Source organism: Tachysurus vachellii, chromosome 5 (genome assembly GCF_030014155.1).
Source record: "Tachysurus vachellii isolate PV-2020 chromosome 5, HZAU_Pvac_v1, whole genome shotgun sequence".
Taxonomy (NCBI): domain Eukaryota; kingdom Metazoa; phylum Chordata; class Actinopteri; order Siluriformes; family Bagridae; genus Tachysurus; species Tachysurus vachellii.
The window spans coordinates 6,266,500-6,280,713 of record NC_083464.1 but is presented as its reverse complement, the minus strand read 5'-3'; the positions used below and the strand labels follow the sequence as shown (position 1 = coordinate 6,280,713).

The 14,214-nt window shown below is 41.8% G+C and overlaps 1 protein-coding gene across 1 annotated transcript; it reads left to right on the top strand.

Annotated features, from left to right (window-relative positions):
• The first annotated feature begins 6,003 nt into the window (after positions 1–6,003).
• On the top strand, positions 6,004–13,759 carry klf6a (Kruppel like factor 6a). Its single transcript, XM_060869593.1, has 4 exons — positions 6,004–6,332; positions 8,223–8,799; positions 9,705–9,828; positions 10,861–13,759. Exons 1-4 carry the CDS (start codon positions 6,231–6,233, stop codon positions 10,910–10,912), a joined length of 855 nt encoding a protein of 284 aa, XP_060725576.1. The 5' UTR covers positions 6,004–6,230; the 3' UTR covers positions 10,913–13,759.
• The last annotated feature ends 455 nt before the right edge of the window (positions 13,760–14,214 follow it).

Here is a 14,214-nt window from a genome sequence, read left to right as displayed (position 1 = left end):
ATAAATGAGCTCCCATGCAGTCCTATCACTTAAGGAGAAAAAGAGGGGGGAAAAAAGGCTACAACAACTTAGTGATTGCTCTGACAGTGATGCATTAAAATGGGCCCTGCGAATAATTGCTCTTTCCTGTGGCTACTGTGTGGCGAGGGATGCATAATGGTGATAAAGTTTGGGCTGTGGGTGAGAGAGATAAAGACAGCCACGGTTCAGCCATGCTTCAGACGATTCTTGTCCGTTCGTGTCCGTCTGGATAAGCCGTAAGCTTAGCGCGCATTGAGAGAAATGGAAAAAGAAGTTGAAGTTAGTAACGGTAGGTCTAGTTTTGTTGAAATGAGCTTACGGAATTCATAGGATTTTAAACAACTGAGCATAGGATTGTGGATGACTATTAAACTTGCCCATTCACCGTTACATTAATCATCCACAACTATGTGTGCGCGTGTGTGTGTGTGTTACTTTTTCTCCCTTTTAGATATGCTGTCAGAGCTAGTCAGAATCCATATTTGAACATTAACCATAAAGAGACAATGAGCATAAAAAAAGCATGGATAGGGAAGATTCTGAGATACACTGCTCAGAAGACACAGCATGAGCATCAGTTTGAAAAGATGTGGCGTGCTAGCATCTGTAGCTTCATCTCAGAATAAGCATGTGTTAGTCTTCACCTTCTCTGGATGTCAGCCGTCATATTATAGGCTGGTGAGTGGGAATGGGCTGGTGACCAAACTTTGGAGAAAACATGAAAGAGAAATGAAAAACATTTGGTAGAACCTGGCATCTCTCCAGGTTGCAAGCAAAGTGTGCTCCCATCTCGCGCTCAGTTCCCGGAAAAGGCTCCGGATCCACCAGGACCCTGATTAGGATAAAGTGAATGAGCCTCAGAGATGTCATTTAAGCCTAGAGATCAGAAATCAGAACTTTATGTAGCACAGTTATAGGAAACAGAGAGCCTTTGGGGATTCAGTTTTGGCTAAAGACATGCTGTTTAAAGTGCTGTTGTGTGCATATTCCAAATACTGACCTTAAGTGACCACAGATTAGGTCACCGTGTTTGAGTCAGGAGAGACGTGGCGGCTCTTGGCTGCTCTTCTGGAAATGCTCTATCTTGAGCTAACGAATTATATGTTTTCTGTGTGGGACATTTTTTGATGTAGGCTTGTTTGAGAACTCGGTTGTTTAGGGGCCGTGTTTTTTTTCTACGCTGGAACAGCAAAGACTCAAAAACACCAAAAAAAGACAAAAAGGAAAGTTACTTGGTTCAAGTACTTAACTTGGTACTTAGTATTTCCTCTGTCTACATACTTTACAATGGTGAGCATGGTACTTAAAGCTAAAGCTGCTCTAAAAGCACAAACAGAGTTACAGCCTGACATTTTACTCTTTTACTTACACAAGCTAGCTACACAAAAATATGAAAAATACTCAGTCGTCCTTACATGGCCTAAAAAGAGTGCAGGAATCTACTGATTATGATGAAGTTAAACATGTTATATACAGCAGCTTTTTGAATGCCACAGAGCTAAAAATAATGGCGATACCAGATTTTCACCTTGTGAATGTCTTCCCTGAGGTGGAGCAAATTCAACTGTTTATCTGCAGTCCTGCTGTGACATGTTCCCAAAGGGAAAGTAGCGGTCTGGTGAATAACAAACCTCAGCCAGTTAGCTAGTTCGGTGCTTGTTGGTAATAAGAGACATGTTGTTGGCTGTGGATCAGAAAAAGCTTTTTGCCATAGACAATACTGTAACTGTAATAATAAAGCAGATCTTCCATACTGAGCCTTCCAAATAAATGTGACCTTAGCCTATCGCTTGAATTTCTATTAACCCACGCTAAGATGGGTGAATATTTTGGGTTAAACTTTATCTTGATGAACTCTGAAATTCGAAGAGGATGCGAAAGTAACGGCTGCCAGAAGCAAAACTAATTTTCAAGTACCGTGTCCCTTTTCCTTTTAACTTAATATGCTCTTTCAACAGGTGGATTCTGGCAGAGGTTAGATATATTCGCTCCATTTTCTCCCAGTTCTTAAGTCACTGCCAATTCCCACTAGCTAGTTTTACTTAATCAACCAGGAACATCATGTCCTGTTGGTCCACATGTTGTAGCATGAAGAACCACAAACACTGGTATTTGTTTTCATCAGATGAATGCGAGAAGAAATATTACAACTACACAAAAATCTTGTGACAAGTCATTAACCCCATTTTTAAATGTCTCTTGTAAGACTTTTTATAATAATGATATTGCCTGCCGTTCTAACCGGGGGCACATTCACCACAGGGCGTAGTGTCAGAGGTCACGTCAGAGGCATGCGATGATTCTGACTAGTCTCAGCTACTGACAGCATGAATACGCTCGCCATCTCGGATCAGTGAATATAAAGCGGTCCATTAAGATGCTCAGATTCCTGTCCCCAAAATTGGGTCCAGTTTCCACTAGAACAGAAAGAAAGAAAGAAAGAAAGAAAGACAGAAAAAAATTACATCCCGGCTGGCTGAAAGAGGACATATGAGATTAAGGGTCTGTCTTCAATGATGCCCTTTCAGTTTCAGTGCAGGCAAGATGGAGAGACCATCCGACATGTCTGCCCTCTGACACTATTTGGAACGGTTGGAGTACTTCTAGGGAGACAGACAACTAGAGAAAAAAAATCCCTGAAATGGCTTTGATGGCTGCGGAGCTCCGAAGACATCACCATATGACCAAATCAGATGCTGCAACCTAGAAATATGCCTTCAGCTGAGAACTACAATGGGCATTCAGTTCTCCGGAGGATAGCACCCGACTATACAGCAACGGCGTACAATGGACTTCTGTTCTTAAAATGTTGTTTGTCACTTCTCTGTTTAACTCAGCAACAGGCTGCTGTGTAAATGAACTTCCTACACTTTATGCAATTTGACGAGTGTCTTCATATGGAATTTTGCAACTATTTTTTGCACTAACAAGACATTTCTTTTTCACATTCGAAATACAGATTAAAAAAAAAAAAATGAAACCATGTGACAAATTTCCAAACGCGTATTCATACGAGAGGAAAGTTTGTAGGTAAAAAGTTAAATGGCATCATTCGTACCGAAAATGACAAACGGTTGCCTTTTCACTAGAAACAAATCTGGTTTGGAAGAATTCTGTGACTAATCGAGGAAGAGTGAAGCTCTACTTTCTGTTCTGCTATCTGTTCAATGAAGGCCTCAAAAACAGGATGTAAAAAATGACTTCCTTTGATTGCTATGGACTAGGCTCAGAGACTGTCAGCCAATTTGCAGTTCTTCCAGTGGTCCAGGCTGATAAGACAACACAGGCAGTTGTAGTCCTACCTTGTGCTGAATAGGTAAGCTTCTGCTCAGGAACTTCAAAGTGCACAATGCTGTGACATACACTTTGTTAATTACAGAAAAGAATTTTTTTTTAACACAAAAAATAGTTTCAGCACAGAGTGTAGATAACTTTGTTTCATACATTGTGTCAGTGCTTTCCAGCCCAGTGCCAAGAAACCCCAATAAAATCCACATTTTGGCTTTCTCCCAGCTGAGCAACCGGCTCTTTGGACGAGAAACATTTCCAGCTTTCCAATTTTTTTCTTTTTCAATTTAGGATGTTTCAAAGGCAAATTCAGTGTATAGTGTAAAGATTTGACAGAGAACCAGGGAAGGGTGTCCCCAGAACAAATGCACTAGTGGTGCTAGATTGATCCAATCTCTCAAGAATTTCTTAAGTCGTTTTTTAATGGCCAAAACATGCAGCTTTCTGAATGCGCATGTGTTTTTATTTTTATTTTAATTTAGGGTGTTTCAAAGTAAACTGTTTAGTGTAGGGTTTTGCATAGAACACAGCAAGTGTTCCCACAGAAAATCAAACAATCTCTAAGGTTGTTAGACTGACTCATTGTCTCAAGGGCTTCTCAAAAGTTGTTTGATTACTTTTAATTCATTCTAAGTTTTAGTACATTTTAAAATGAATCCCTGTAATGTAGTGGTTTTCAGAAGAACAGAAGAAGGGTTCCCACAAAAAAAATTTTAAAATTAAAATACTGCCCTATTTAACTGTTCTCTCAAGATTTTCTCAACTGTTCTTTAGATGGTAAACCGTTCTAGGTTTCTCAATGCGATTTTTTTGGGGCTGTTTCGGGCTGGTTAAAGAACCAGGAAAATGTTTATTCAGAAGAACAAAACATAATGGTTCTAGACTGACCCGTTCTTCCTAGAATTGTACAAATGTTTAGGACCTAACCATGTACTATAGAGAGCCTAAAAGGGTAGAACGAATGAAAAGAAAAGCACTTATTCAAGGTTCCACTGTGCAGAAGGTTCACTTATTCCACCAAGGTTCCACTGTGCTTTTGTTTTAGATTCATTTCACATGGCAAATTATTAAAGAAGACAAAACACACATACACGAAAACGTGTTTTTGCTGAAGGGCACACAAGAGTGCAGAGCAGAAAACACTGTGGAAAAACCTCAGCCAGATGTGTGAAGGAATCACAAAAAATAACCCTTAACACAGAACACCAGGCCAGCAAGAAAAATATTTAAAAATAACTATTTTTAAGCAGTTTGTCTATTGCAGCCATTATTTAGTTTCCCTTTATATTCACTGGTTCGAACATCCAGAACCTTCTGCACATCTACAGCTCTGTCTTTTGGCTCGGTGGCACTTTATGACTCAGTTTAGTTCGAGGTTACCTCACGTTAAGAGTCTTGTTTATAATGATTTTTATGTTCTTACCTGCTCAAACAATCCACACCAAGGAGGACCAAACACCAGGGTTTCACTCTGGTGAAAACCCACTTTAGTGAATTTAAATGAAACCAGTTTTACAAATAAATACTATTTCAGCCCTAAACCTCCTTAAGGAAAAGTTACTTTTTTGGTCATTTAATTTTGTGAGCTGTGAAACCAAATCAAACAAAATAGCAAAGTCGACGACAAAAAATCTATTTAGTGCTAATTTGGTTGAGTCAGAAAACAGACGTAAACACTTTCTTAAAGGATGCAAAAAGATTTGACTCTAAAGCCTACTAGAGCAACATCCTGGGGGTCTCGGGTACTCGGTGCCCTCGCGTCTATGTATACGGGAAGTACAGGGACGTTGGGTCATTTGGTTTTAGTGAAACCAGAAACCGGTTTTAGTGAAACCAGCTTCTCGAAATGGTGTTATGCAGATATTCCGAATGCTGACCTTAAATAACCACAGTTTTAGTCACCACTGTTGAGTCAGAAGAGATGTGGCAGAACTTGGCTGCCCTTGTGGAACTTCACTCTGTTATCTTGAGCTATAGAGATTATATGTATTCTGTGTGTGTGTGTATGAGAGTGTATGTGAAAATGTGTGTGTATATGAGAGTGTATGTGAAAATGTGTGTGTATATGAGAGTCTATGAGTGTGTGGTGTGGTGTGTGTGTGTATGCGAGAATATGTGTGCGTGTGTGTGTGTATGAGAGTGTATGAGAGTGTGTGTGTGTTTATATACGTTTTAACCTTAAAAATAATATTTACAAAAAATGACGAAAGTGCGTTGCCAAAAAAATCGTAAAACATTTTCGACAAATTCGACTTTTTTTTTTTTTTTAAAAAGTCTGAAAGTTTTAAGTGCTGTAAAAAGCCCTACTAAGAGATTAAGGTTTCTACTATTATTTAAACATTACCGTCTGACGTGTTTACAAGCAGTTTAAAAGGAAAACGCAAAGTGTTACTGCGCTCCCTGTGGTGAAACGCTAGCCTGTGGCTAACAACACAACCGACCAAATGAAAACGCTTGTTGCGCGCTCAGCTCCTATATATATAGGGCTAAAAATAGCTAACCAATCGACGAAGAAGCTCGTGCGCTCGAACGAGCCAATCGAAAGAGAGAAACTATGAATTCATTTTCTACAAAGCTGACGATTGGTCCACGGTGATATCATATGCGCCCGCGCTGGTTCTCGGAACGCGATAGGTGGCGTGCTGGGGAAAAAAATCACGTCGTCACGAGCTTTGTGGGCGGAGCTTCGTGAAGCAGGCAGCGAGGTTTGAATAAGGGAAGTTTGACAGAGAGCTGAGATCTGCGTTGTGGCTTCACTACACTTCACTCCTCCGCTCTCCAATGTGACTGATCTGCGTTCAGCCACAGGGTCTCTTACAAGATCCCCTCTAACTCCCAGGAACACGCTGTTTCTCTCTCTCTCTCTCTCTCACTCTCTCTCTCTCTGTTGTTGTTGTTGTTGCACGCGCACGGGATTTGTGATGGATGTTCTACCGATGTGCAGCATTTTCCAGGAGCTGCAGATCGTCCATGACACCGGCTATTTCTCAGCGTTGCCGTCGCTGGAAGAATACTGGCAACAGGTAACGACACACGCGTGTCGCAAATGCTTTAAAATCGTCTAAACGACGCTGTTTTAACGACTTGCGTGTGTGCGCGAGCGAGTGCGCGCGCGCGTCCGCGACTGGGACTGTATAATAATAATTATAATAATAATAATAATAATAATAATAATAATAACGAATGCAATCGCGTAGTAAACAGATGTTAAAGGATTTTTTTTCTTGTTGTGATTGCACGATCTCTGATGGTGCACCGAAAACACTTTAGATGGAAGGAAAGCAGAATGGTGCAAAGCTGTCAACAAGCAGCGTTTATAGTAAAGGCTACGGTTCAGCAGCGTAAGACGGAGAATATGCAGAATGGTGTCTGTGTGAGTGTGTGAGAGAGTGTGTGTGTATGAGAGAGTGTGTCTGTGTGTGAGTGTATGAGAGTGTGTGTGAGTGTCTGTGTGTGAGAGTGTCTGTGTGTGTGTGTATGAGTGTATGAGTGTATGTGAGAGTGTGTGTGGTGTGTGTGAGAGTGTCTGTGTGTGTGTATGAGTGTATGTGAGAGTGTATGTGAGAGTGTGTGTGTGAGATCTGAAGCGATGCTACAAATAACGCAGGATCAGTTAGTAGTGAAGTGAGGAAGCGCGCGTGCCTTCTGCGATATTTAAATTTATATATATGTATAAGATACCAAGCGCGCGTGTAACGGCTTACTAACGGCTAACGGCATACTTTCGTATTAATGGTGTCCATTCCGAAATACTCTCTCTCTCACTCACACACACACACACACACACACACACACACACACACACTCGGTTGCTGTACCTTCTCTAGGTGGCGTACTGTTCTGATTTTAGTGCGGAAGTATGCGGTTTTTGGGACGCAGCCAACGGTTCAGTCTGAACATGAGAGAAATTGATCTGACTTGTAGAAAAAAAACAAAAAAAAAAACGACTGTGGCACATTTTTGGCATCGTGCCAGAAGTCAAATGCCTTCCCTCGTCTTTAAAAAAGGGTCTAACTTGCTTTTGGAGTCCTGTGAAATTATTTAGGTATACATACATACATACATACATATATATATACACACACACACACACAGTGCTTGTGGAGAAAACATCATTCGTTTCTTGTCAGGATTTCCAGTATAAGGGTATTAAAGTGCACCAGCACCTTTTAAGATGTATGTGATTATTTGTATGGAAATGTATCACGCTTCGTATATACAAGGTAAAAGATAAACGCTAACGGTGTTAGACGTTTATTTTTTCTGATGGTGTACTATTATCGATCGATCGACTGATTGATTTCAGAAGTCTGTAACGGTTTAACATATTCATACTGCTTTCGAAACGTATCCTCGAATCAACTCTATCCTGTCAATCATTCCGAGAACCCTTAAGGAAGCCCGTGTAGCTGTTTTGTGTGGTTTGTTCGATGCTGAACATGACCACCATAAGTGGAAAGTTTTGGATACCGAATGTGACAGAGCAGCATTTCACTTTAAAGCAATAGCCGGTGGTGTAAAGAGCAGGATGTCCATGGCGTGTCAGCTTGAATGAGGAAACTCGGCAGAAGCTGAGATGGAGGAAGTGCTGCGGCTTCCTTAAAAGGACTCTAAAACCAGCGTATGACTCACTCTGCCTCTGTTACCACAGAGTAAATGTTAGTCTTTCAGAACGAGGCTTGACGATGTACACTTAGCAAAGCTAAATTTGGGCAACAATCATGCAATGAGTGCCATAATTGGATTTAGGTGTGTTGTGCTTTAGCAGAAATATCTTAAGGTGTTGGTGAAGAGTTAGTCACGCAATGCCATGTTGGTTTATCCAAAGCTGACTCGGCCCAGTGATTTAAAGGGACACCATATCATCAGCATATATTCTTGTTCTGACTGGCTCTTGTGTTTCTTCACGTCAGACATGTCTGGAGCTGGAGCGCTACCTGCAGAGCGAGCCGTACGTCTCTGCATCCGATCTCAAGTTCGACCCTCAGGAGGACCTGTGGAGCAAACTGATCTTGGCATGTGGCGAAGGCGACAAGGGAGAAATGGACTCAAACTCGAACGCTGATCTCGCTCACGTCAAAGAGGAGGACGCTCAGGACGGCCCGATGTCGGAGACACGCAGCGTGAACTCGGACGCCAGCAGCGAGGTGTCGGACAGCTCAGAGGAGCTCTCGCCAACGCACATCTTCGGCTCGAACCCTCTCGGGCCGGGACACTTGGCCTCGTCTATCATCGCCACGCCGCCGTCATCTCCGGAAGCGCAGCAGGAGCCTGGTATCCCTCAGCTCTGGGGATCCATAAACACTGAACTGCATGTAGCCGGTAAGGCCAGGCACGGCGGAACGGCCAAGGGGTCGGATAAACTGGCGCTGCCCGGAGGTGACGCGTCTCCTGATGGCAGGAGGAGGGTGCACAGGTGTCACTTCAACGGCTGCCGCAAAGTTTACACGAAGAGTTCACACTTAAAAGCACATCAACGGACTCACACAGGTCAGACACGTTTTCTTTACACGCGAGTGTGTGCGTGTGTATGTGTGTGCGTGCGTGCATGTGTGTGTGCGCGTGTGTTAGGAACAGATGACGAAACGTCTGATGCTATACGACTTGAAACGTTGGGTATTTTCCAGTGTATCAACAGTACAGAAGCGGATAAAAAGTGGAAGCTGTATTCTTGTTTATAATATGTAATAATTTGTCCTTGACATCTATAGTTGCATTGTTTCAAAGTGTGAATCACACGAAATACATCACGGTGGTGATTCAGAAACTTCTCGATTGCGTGTCTTTATAAGTTTCAGTATGAGGTTGCGACTTCAGTCAGCCTTTTTCTCACCGACACACAACCACCACCACCAGCCCCACCAGCGGCAAGAACATTGACTCTCCTGGCATATTTGCATCACATGACTGCATGGCTAAACGGTGACCTAATCTGTTAGGAATGTGGCTATTCCCTGAGGAGGGTGTGAGAGAGGCGAAGGGAGGGGTTGGGGTAGTTGCAAGAGAGAGGAGGGGTGAGGGCAGAGGCCTAGAGGGAGGAAAGAAACCTGTTCTACCAAAACACTGTTTCGTCATGGGAAAGGGCCAGAGGTATGAATAGTGGAACCGGGTGGCCCAGCGTTCCTTTTCTCCCTCTTTAAAAGACCATGTCCTGAGTGAAACCAATCCTGTTTGCTGATCTCATTTGTTCATTCAGATGGTGTTTGTGTTTACAGAGTCGTCAAGCGATCCAACCTGAACCTGCGTGTGTGTGTGTGTGTGTGTGTGTGTGCTATAACTAAGTACTCATGATTGCATGGGTTCTTTTATCGCTTTTTATCTGCCTTTATGTTTCTTCCCATGCCGTTTTTCCTGCCTGGCTTTTCCCTGAAGGTGTTTGTGCGTTTTGTTTGCAGGTGAGAAGCCGTACAGGTGTTCGTGGGAAGGCTGTGAGTGGCGTTTTGCACGCAGCGATGAGCTAACCCGGCACTTCAGGAAGCACACTGGTGCAAAGCCATTTAAATGCAGTCACTGTGACAGGTATGCACTTGCTCTATCTCCCTTTTTCCCTTCTCTCTCTCTCTCTCTCTCTCTCTCTCTCTATCTATCTCTCTCTGTGAGATTGTGACAGTTATCTCGTCCCGTATGCCTTTTCCACAGCAGCCTGCCTGCGCCTTTGATGTGCGCCGACACGAAATACAATAGATTTCGCAATTCTCCGTTCTCCATTGATTCCTTTTTATCTGTTCATCGATGGCAGTCGTCACATTATGCTCGGATTTCATCACTTAATTGCCTAATCGGATTAAGTGCTTCAAAGAGCAATGACAACAGTGTCGTATTTCCCGAATATTGATATTGACTGGGTTTTATGAGCGAATGTGCCGAGGATTTGAACAGAGTTACAACCCCGTCCCTTCTTTTGTGAAGTCGATTTTCCTCGTTTTTGCTTCGCTTGCCTTTGAAAAACACTTATTATCGGCTCAACTTCCCCGGTGGCATCGAGAAAAGGCGCAGCGCTAGTTCTAGTAAAGCCACTGATAGGGCATTTTAGTTAAAAGTCCTTGAAGTGCTTCCCAGGCTGTAGCATGTTATTTATTTATTTATTTACTTATTTATTTACTTATTTATTTTCTAGAACAGCTATTATTACTGAACCTCACTTCAGTCACTTCCTGGATTTCATACTTCCTTATATTAAGGACATAAAATATCATCACTGTCTGAATTTGTTTAGTGTTCCAAATCTCTGTTTTAAAGCTAAAGATGGGGGCGTGGCCTAATTCTATTACAGTTCCTCAACCTCAGCTACATCTCTCAAGTTCTTAATTGCTCTCAAATAGAGTCGGACGACTTTTTATTTCAGCCTTGTTATTATTTTGGCTTTCTAACAAACTTCGGAGTTATTATTTCCCCATACCAGGCAGATAGTAAGGACGAAGTAAACGCACCGTCTGTCCGTGTTCGTAGCCCTTTTCAAACGAGTTCTCGCTAGTTATCTGCTGGCATTTCTGTACATATATACGATCTTGCCATCACGAGTGACCCGTTTTATTCTTTCTTATCTTCCAGGTGTTTCTCCAGGTCAGACCACCTGGCCCTGCACATGAAGAGGCACCTCTGAGCAGGTCGTGGCAAGTGTGGATTTGCTCTCGTTGTATCGTGACCAGCCTTTTGGTCGCCCTGCCCCTCGTCGGGGGGGGAGGAGTGTGTGTCCAGCCAAAGCATGCCATTTTGCACCGTACCCTGTGCCTCCGGGAATCTCGGGGAGAAAGGTCTACTGAGCGGTTGTGGAAAAAAAATACACAAAAAAAAAAAAAATCACAAAAAAATTTAAAAAGACAAAAAGAAAACGGAGCCGGAAGAATTCGCGTGCGAAGAAGAAGAAAAGCGGCGAATGAAGGACTTAAGGACAAAATGACACAAAAAAAAGCGATCAAAAAAAAAAAGAATGAATGAATGATGGTGTGTGTCATATGGTGCATGTTGTTTTGGGACAGTTCCTGGACAACCAATACACTGGTACTTATTAAACGGAGAAAAAAAAAGCCTGTCTGTGGTGAGCGTGAGCTCGCAGAGTGTGAGGATGTGTATAGTGCGTGAGTCGGGGTAGAAAGTGGGTACCAGTGTGTTGCTGCAGACTGAATGGTGTGGGAGATTTTTTTTTTTTTTTTTTTTTTTTTTCTTGCAAGCCTGTGACAGGGAGGGGGAGAGAAAAGCGTGTCTGCTCAGTGTCAGCGTGGAAGCCGGGACTCGCCACATTTCCCCCAGGCTCTGTGCTCTCAAAGGGATGACGGGACTTTGGTTACATCTAAACGCACCCCTTATAAACCACCAACCCAGCCCTCTCTGCTATCCGTGCTAACCCCATACCACCACCCTCTTCCTCCTCCTCTTCCTCGCCTGCACTCGGAGGCTCTACAGACACAGATAGAGTCCCTTCATGAATGAAAGTGGCTTTCTTTGGTGTTTGGTGCAGCTACTAAATGTGCAATGTGTTCGGTAGCTTGTTTCTTCGACAGGCTACAAAAAAGCTCTTTCGTTGTCCATTGTATAAGCTGTGTGCTTAGAGATAAAACACAAAACTATAACTTCACTATCATAGACAGGTGTTGCATGGTATTAGGGTTTGTACTCTTCTTTTTAGTTTCTCCTGTTCTTTGTTATCAGGACTGCTAATAGATTCCAATAAAGTGCAGCTAAATGAGAATGGTTAAATGTTACAATATATTGTACATAAATGGGTTGATGATTCTTCTCTTAAATCCTGTCTTTTTTTTTTTTGGTGAGGAAAACCACTATTGCTTAGCATTTTATTTTATTCTATTCACAAGTCTTCTTTCATCTCCAAATCATTGAGGACTCCTGTTCTCTCTCTCTGTCTCTCTCTCTCTCTCTCTCTCTCTCTCTCTCTCTCTCGCTCTCCTTCGACATTTCTCTATCTCTCTTTCCCTTCATCTTTCCCTGTTATTAATGCACTGTTGACCTTAATGGTGCCTTATGCAAGTGACCTTGTCCTGTGGAATAGATTGGTCTTGGGGGTCACGCTTGTCTTGTATGAGTGAATATAGCTTTATTAAGGCTCCATTTCCTATGAAAACGCACCTTTCTTTTTCAAAAGTGGCCGCTCTATCTATCCGTCTATCTATCCGTTTGTCTATCTATCTATCCCTTGGAGAAACCCACCGATTTACTCTTTAACGTCGGCAGATACGTACGTAGGAAAAAAAAATGCAAAAAACGTAGCAATGCACTTATGGACAACAATGAATCATATAATAATTATTATTTTTTTTTACTGAACAAATTACGTATTTAAACAAAAAAGACACGATTTAAAAAACATTGGTAACTGCAGAAATGCTGCTTCTTTGCGCAACAAAGCTCGAGGGGAAATGGGAAAATTACACAGCTGCCTTGCCATCGTTTGACACCGCAGTTCAGAAGCCTGGACTCGTCTCCCCTGCAACCAAGATGGAAAGAGAGAGAGAGAGAGAGAGAGAGAGAGGAAAAAAAGTAATGATTTATTGTAATTAACAAGCTCTAGCAGGACAGGCCTCGCCTTGTAGCGCATCGGTGTAATGAATTACTAAAGGCTTTGCTGGCACACATTCTGCCACAGACTGCTGACTCCGACAGTTCGCTATTGACCTGTCTGGACGCCGTTGTTTTAGCCTGGCAACAGTATTATGGAAACAGAGACTGGGCATCCAGAAAGATCAAGATGAATCGCTTCTTTTCATGCTGTACAATGTAAATTTACAGACGTTGAATTGAAGCCTTTTTCGTTTTATCAGACAGCTCCGCTGGCTGTCTGGATGTCCTGTAAGCAGTTTTTATTTATTTATTCTTTCTTCCCGTGAGATTAAAAATCTCTACCAAGGATTTACAATCAATTACAATCTCGTATACCTGAATATCGTGCATGCCGTGCATTCCTGTAATGTGAAAAAAAAAAAACAAGTCTGACAAAGCTCAATAGACAGTAATACTGTGTATATATCAGGGACTTACTGGAATTGAGCAGCAGAGGCACATGAATTTTAGATCAGATCACCGCAGGAGGATCAGCATGAAGAAGCTCGGCTATAAAATCCAATCAGAAAGGCTTTAGCAGGCAAAAAGAACAGTACATCCTCTTTTGGAAAGAGTGGCCAGCAGCATTCATGCGGTAATCGAGCCTTAATCAAGCCTCCCATTTTTTGCTTGTAACTATAACCAACGCTTTCTATCACACTTTTTTCCTCTCACAACCTTCTCCTGTTGTCTATTTCTTGAATATTTGTACAAAGTTGAAAAGAGATAAAAGTTACAAATGAGCTACAACAAAAAAAAAAAACAAAAAAACATTTTCTAAGATTTTTATTTGTTCCTTCTTTATATAAATTTTATTTGAAATTGTTTTGCAAAATTGTTCTATTTCTGTATGAATGTATTTTTTATTGGAATAATAAGAAATTCTTATCAGACATCATTTGCTTCTTGTTTTGCTTCAATTCCTTTCACTAAAAGATACGATACGTTAGAAGCGTTGACGGATACGGTTTTAGATCGACGTAGCGTTTAACCGTTTTTCGCACGTTGCTACGGTGATTCGGAAAAAAACTGAGCTTTGCTGTTTGTTTCTTCTTTTGTTTTGTTCTCTTTTTTTGACTGAAGCTGCAGAACTTATATTAAAGAAATACGAACATTTCATCCAGCGTAAAAAAGCCGACTCACCGAAGAGGAAATGATGTGCGTGAAAGATACATTTCCTCAGGAAATACATTTTTGTTCCAAGTTTATTTTGACATCTCAGACTTGAGAGCCAATATTCAATTTAGTTCATTTTAGTTTATTTGTGTAGCGCTTTTAACAACTCACTTAGTCTCAAAGCAGCTTTACAGAAGTATAGAAATAGAAATAATAAAAGAAATTTTAAGTTTA

Coding starts and splice junctions, on each gene's coding strand:
- klf6a (XM_060869593.1), top strand. CDS start 6,231: ATGGATGTTCTACCGATGTGCAGCATTTTCCAGGAGCTGCAGATCGTC. Junction 6,333..8,222: donor TGGAAGAATACTGGCAACAG/GTAACGACACAC, acceptor TCTTCACGTCAG/ACATGTCTGGAGCTGGAGCG. Junction 9,829..10,860: donor AAATGCAGTCACTGTGACAG/GTATGCACTTGC, acceptor CTTATCTTCCAG/GTGTTTCTCCAGGTCAGACC.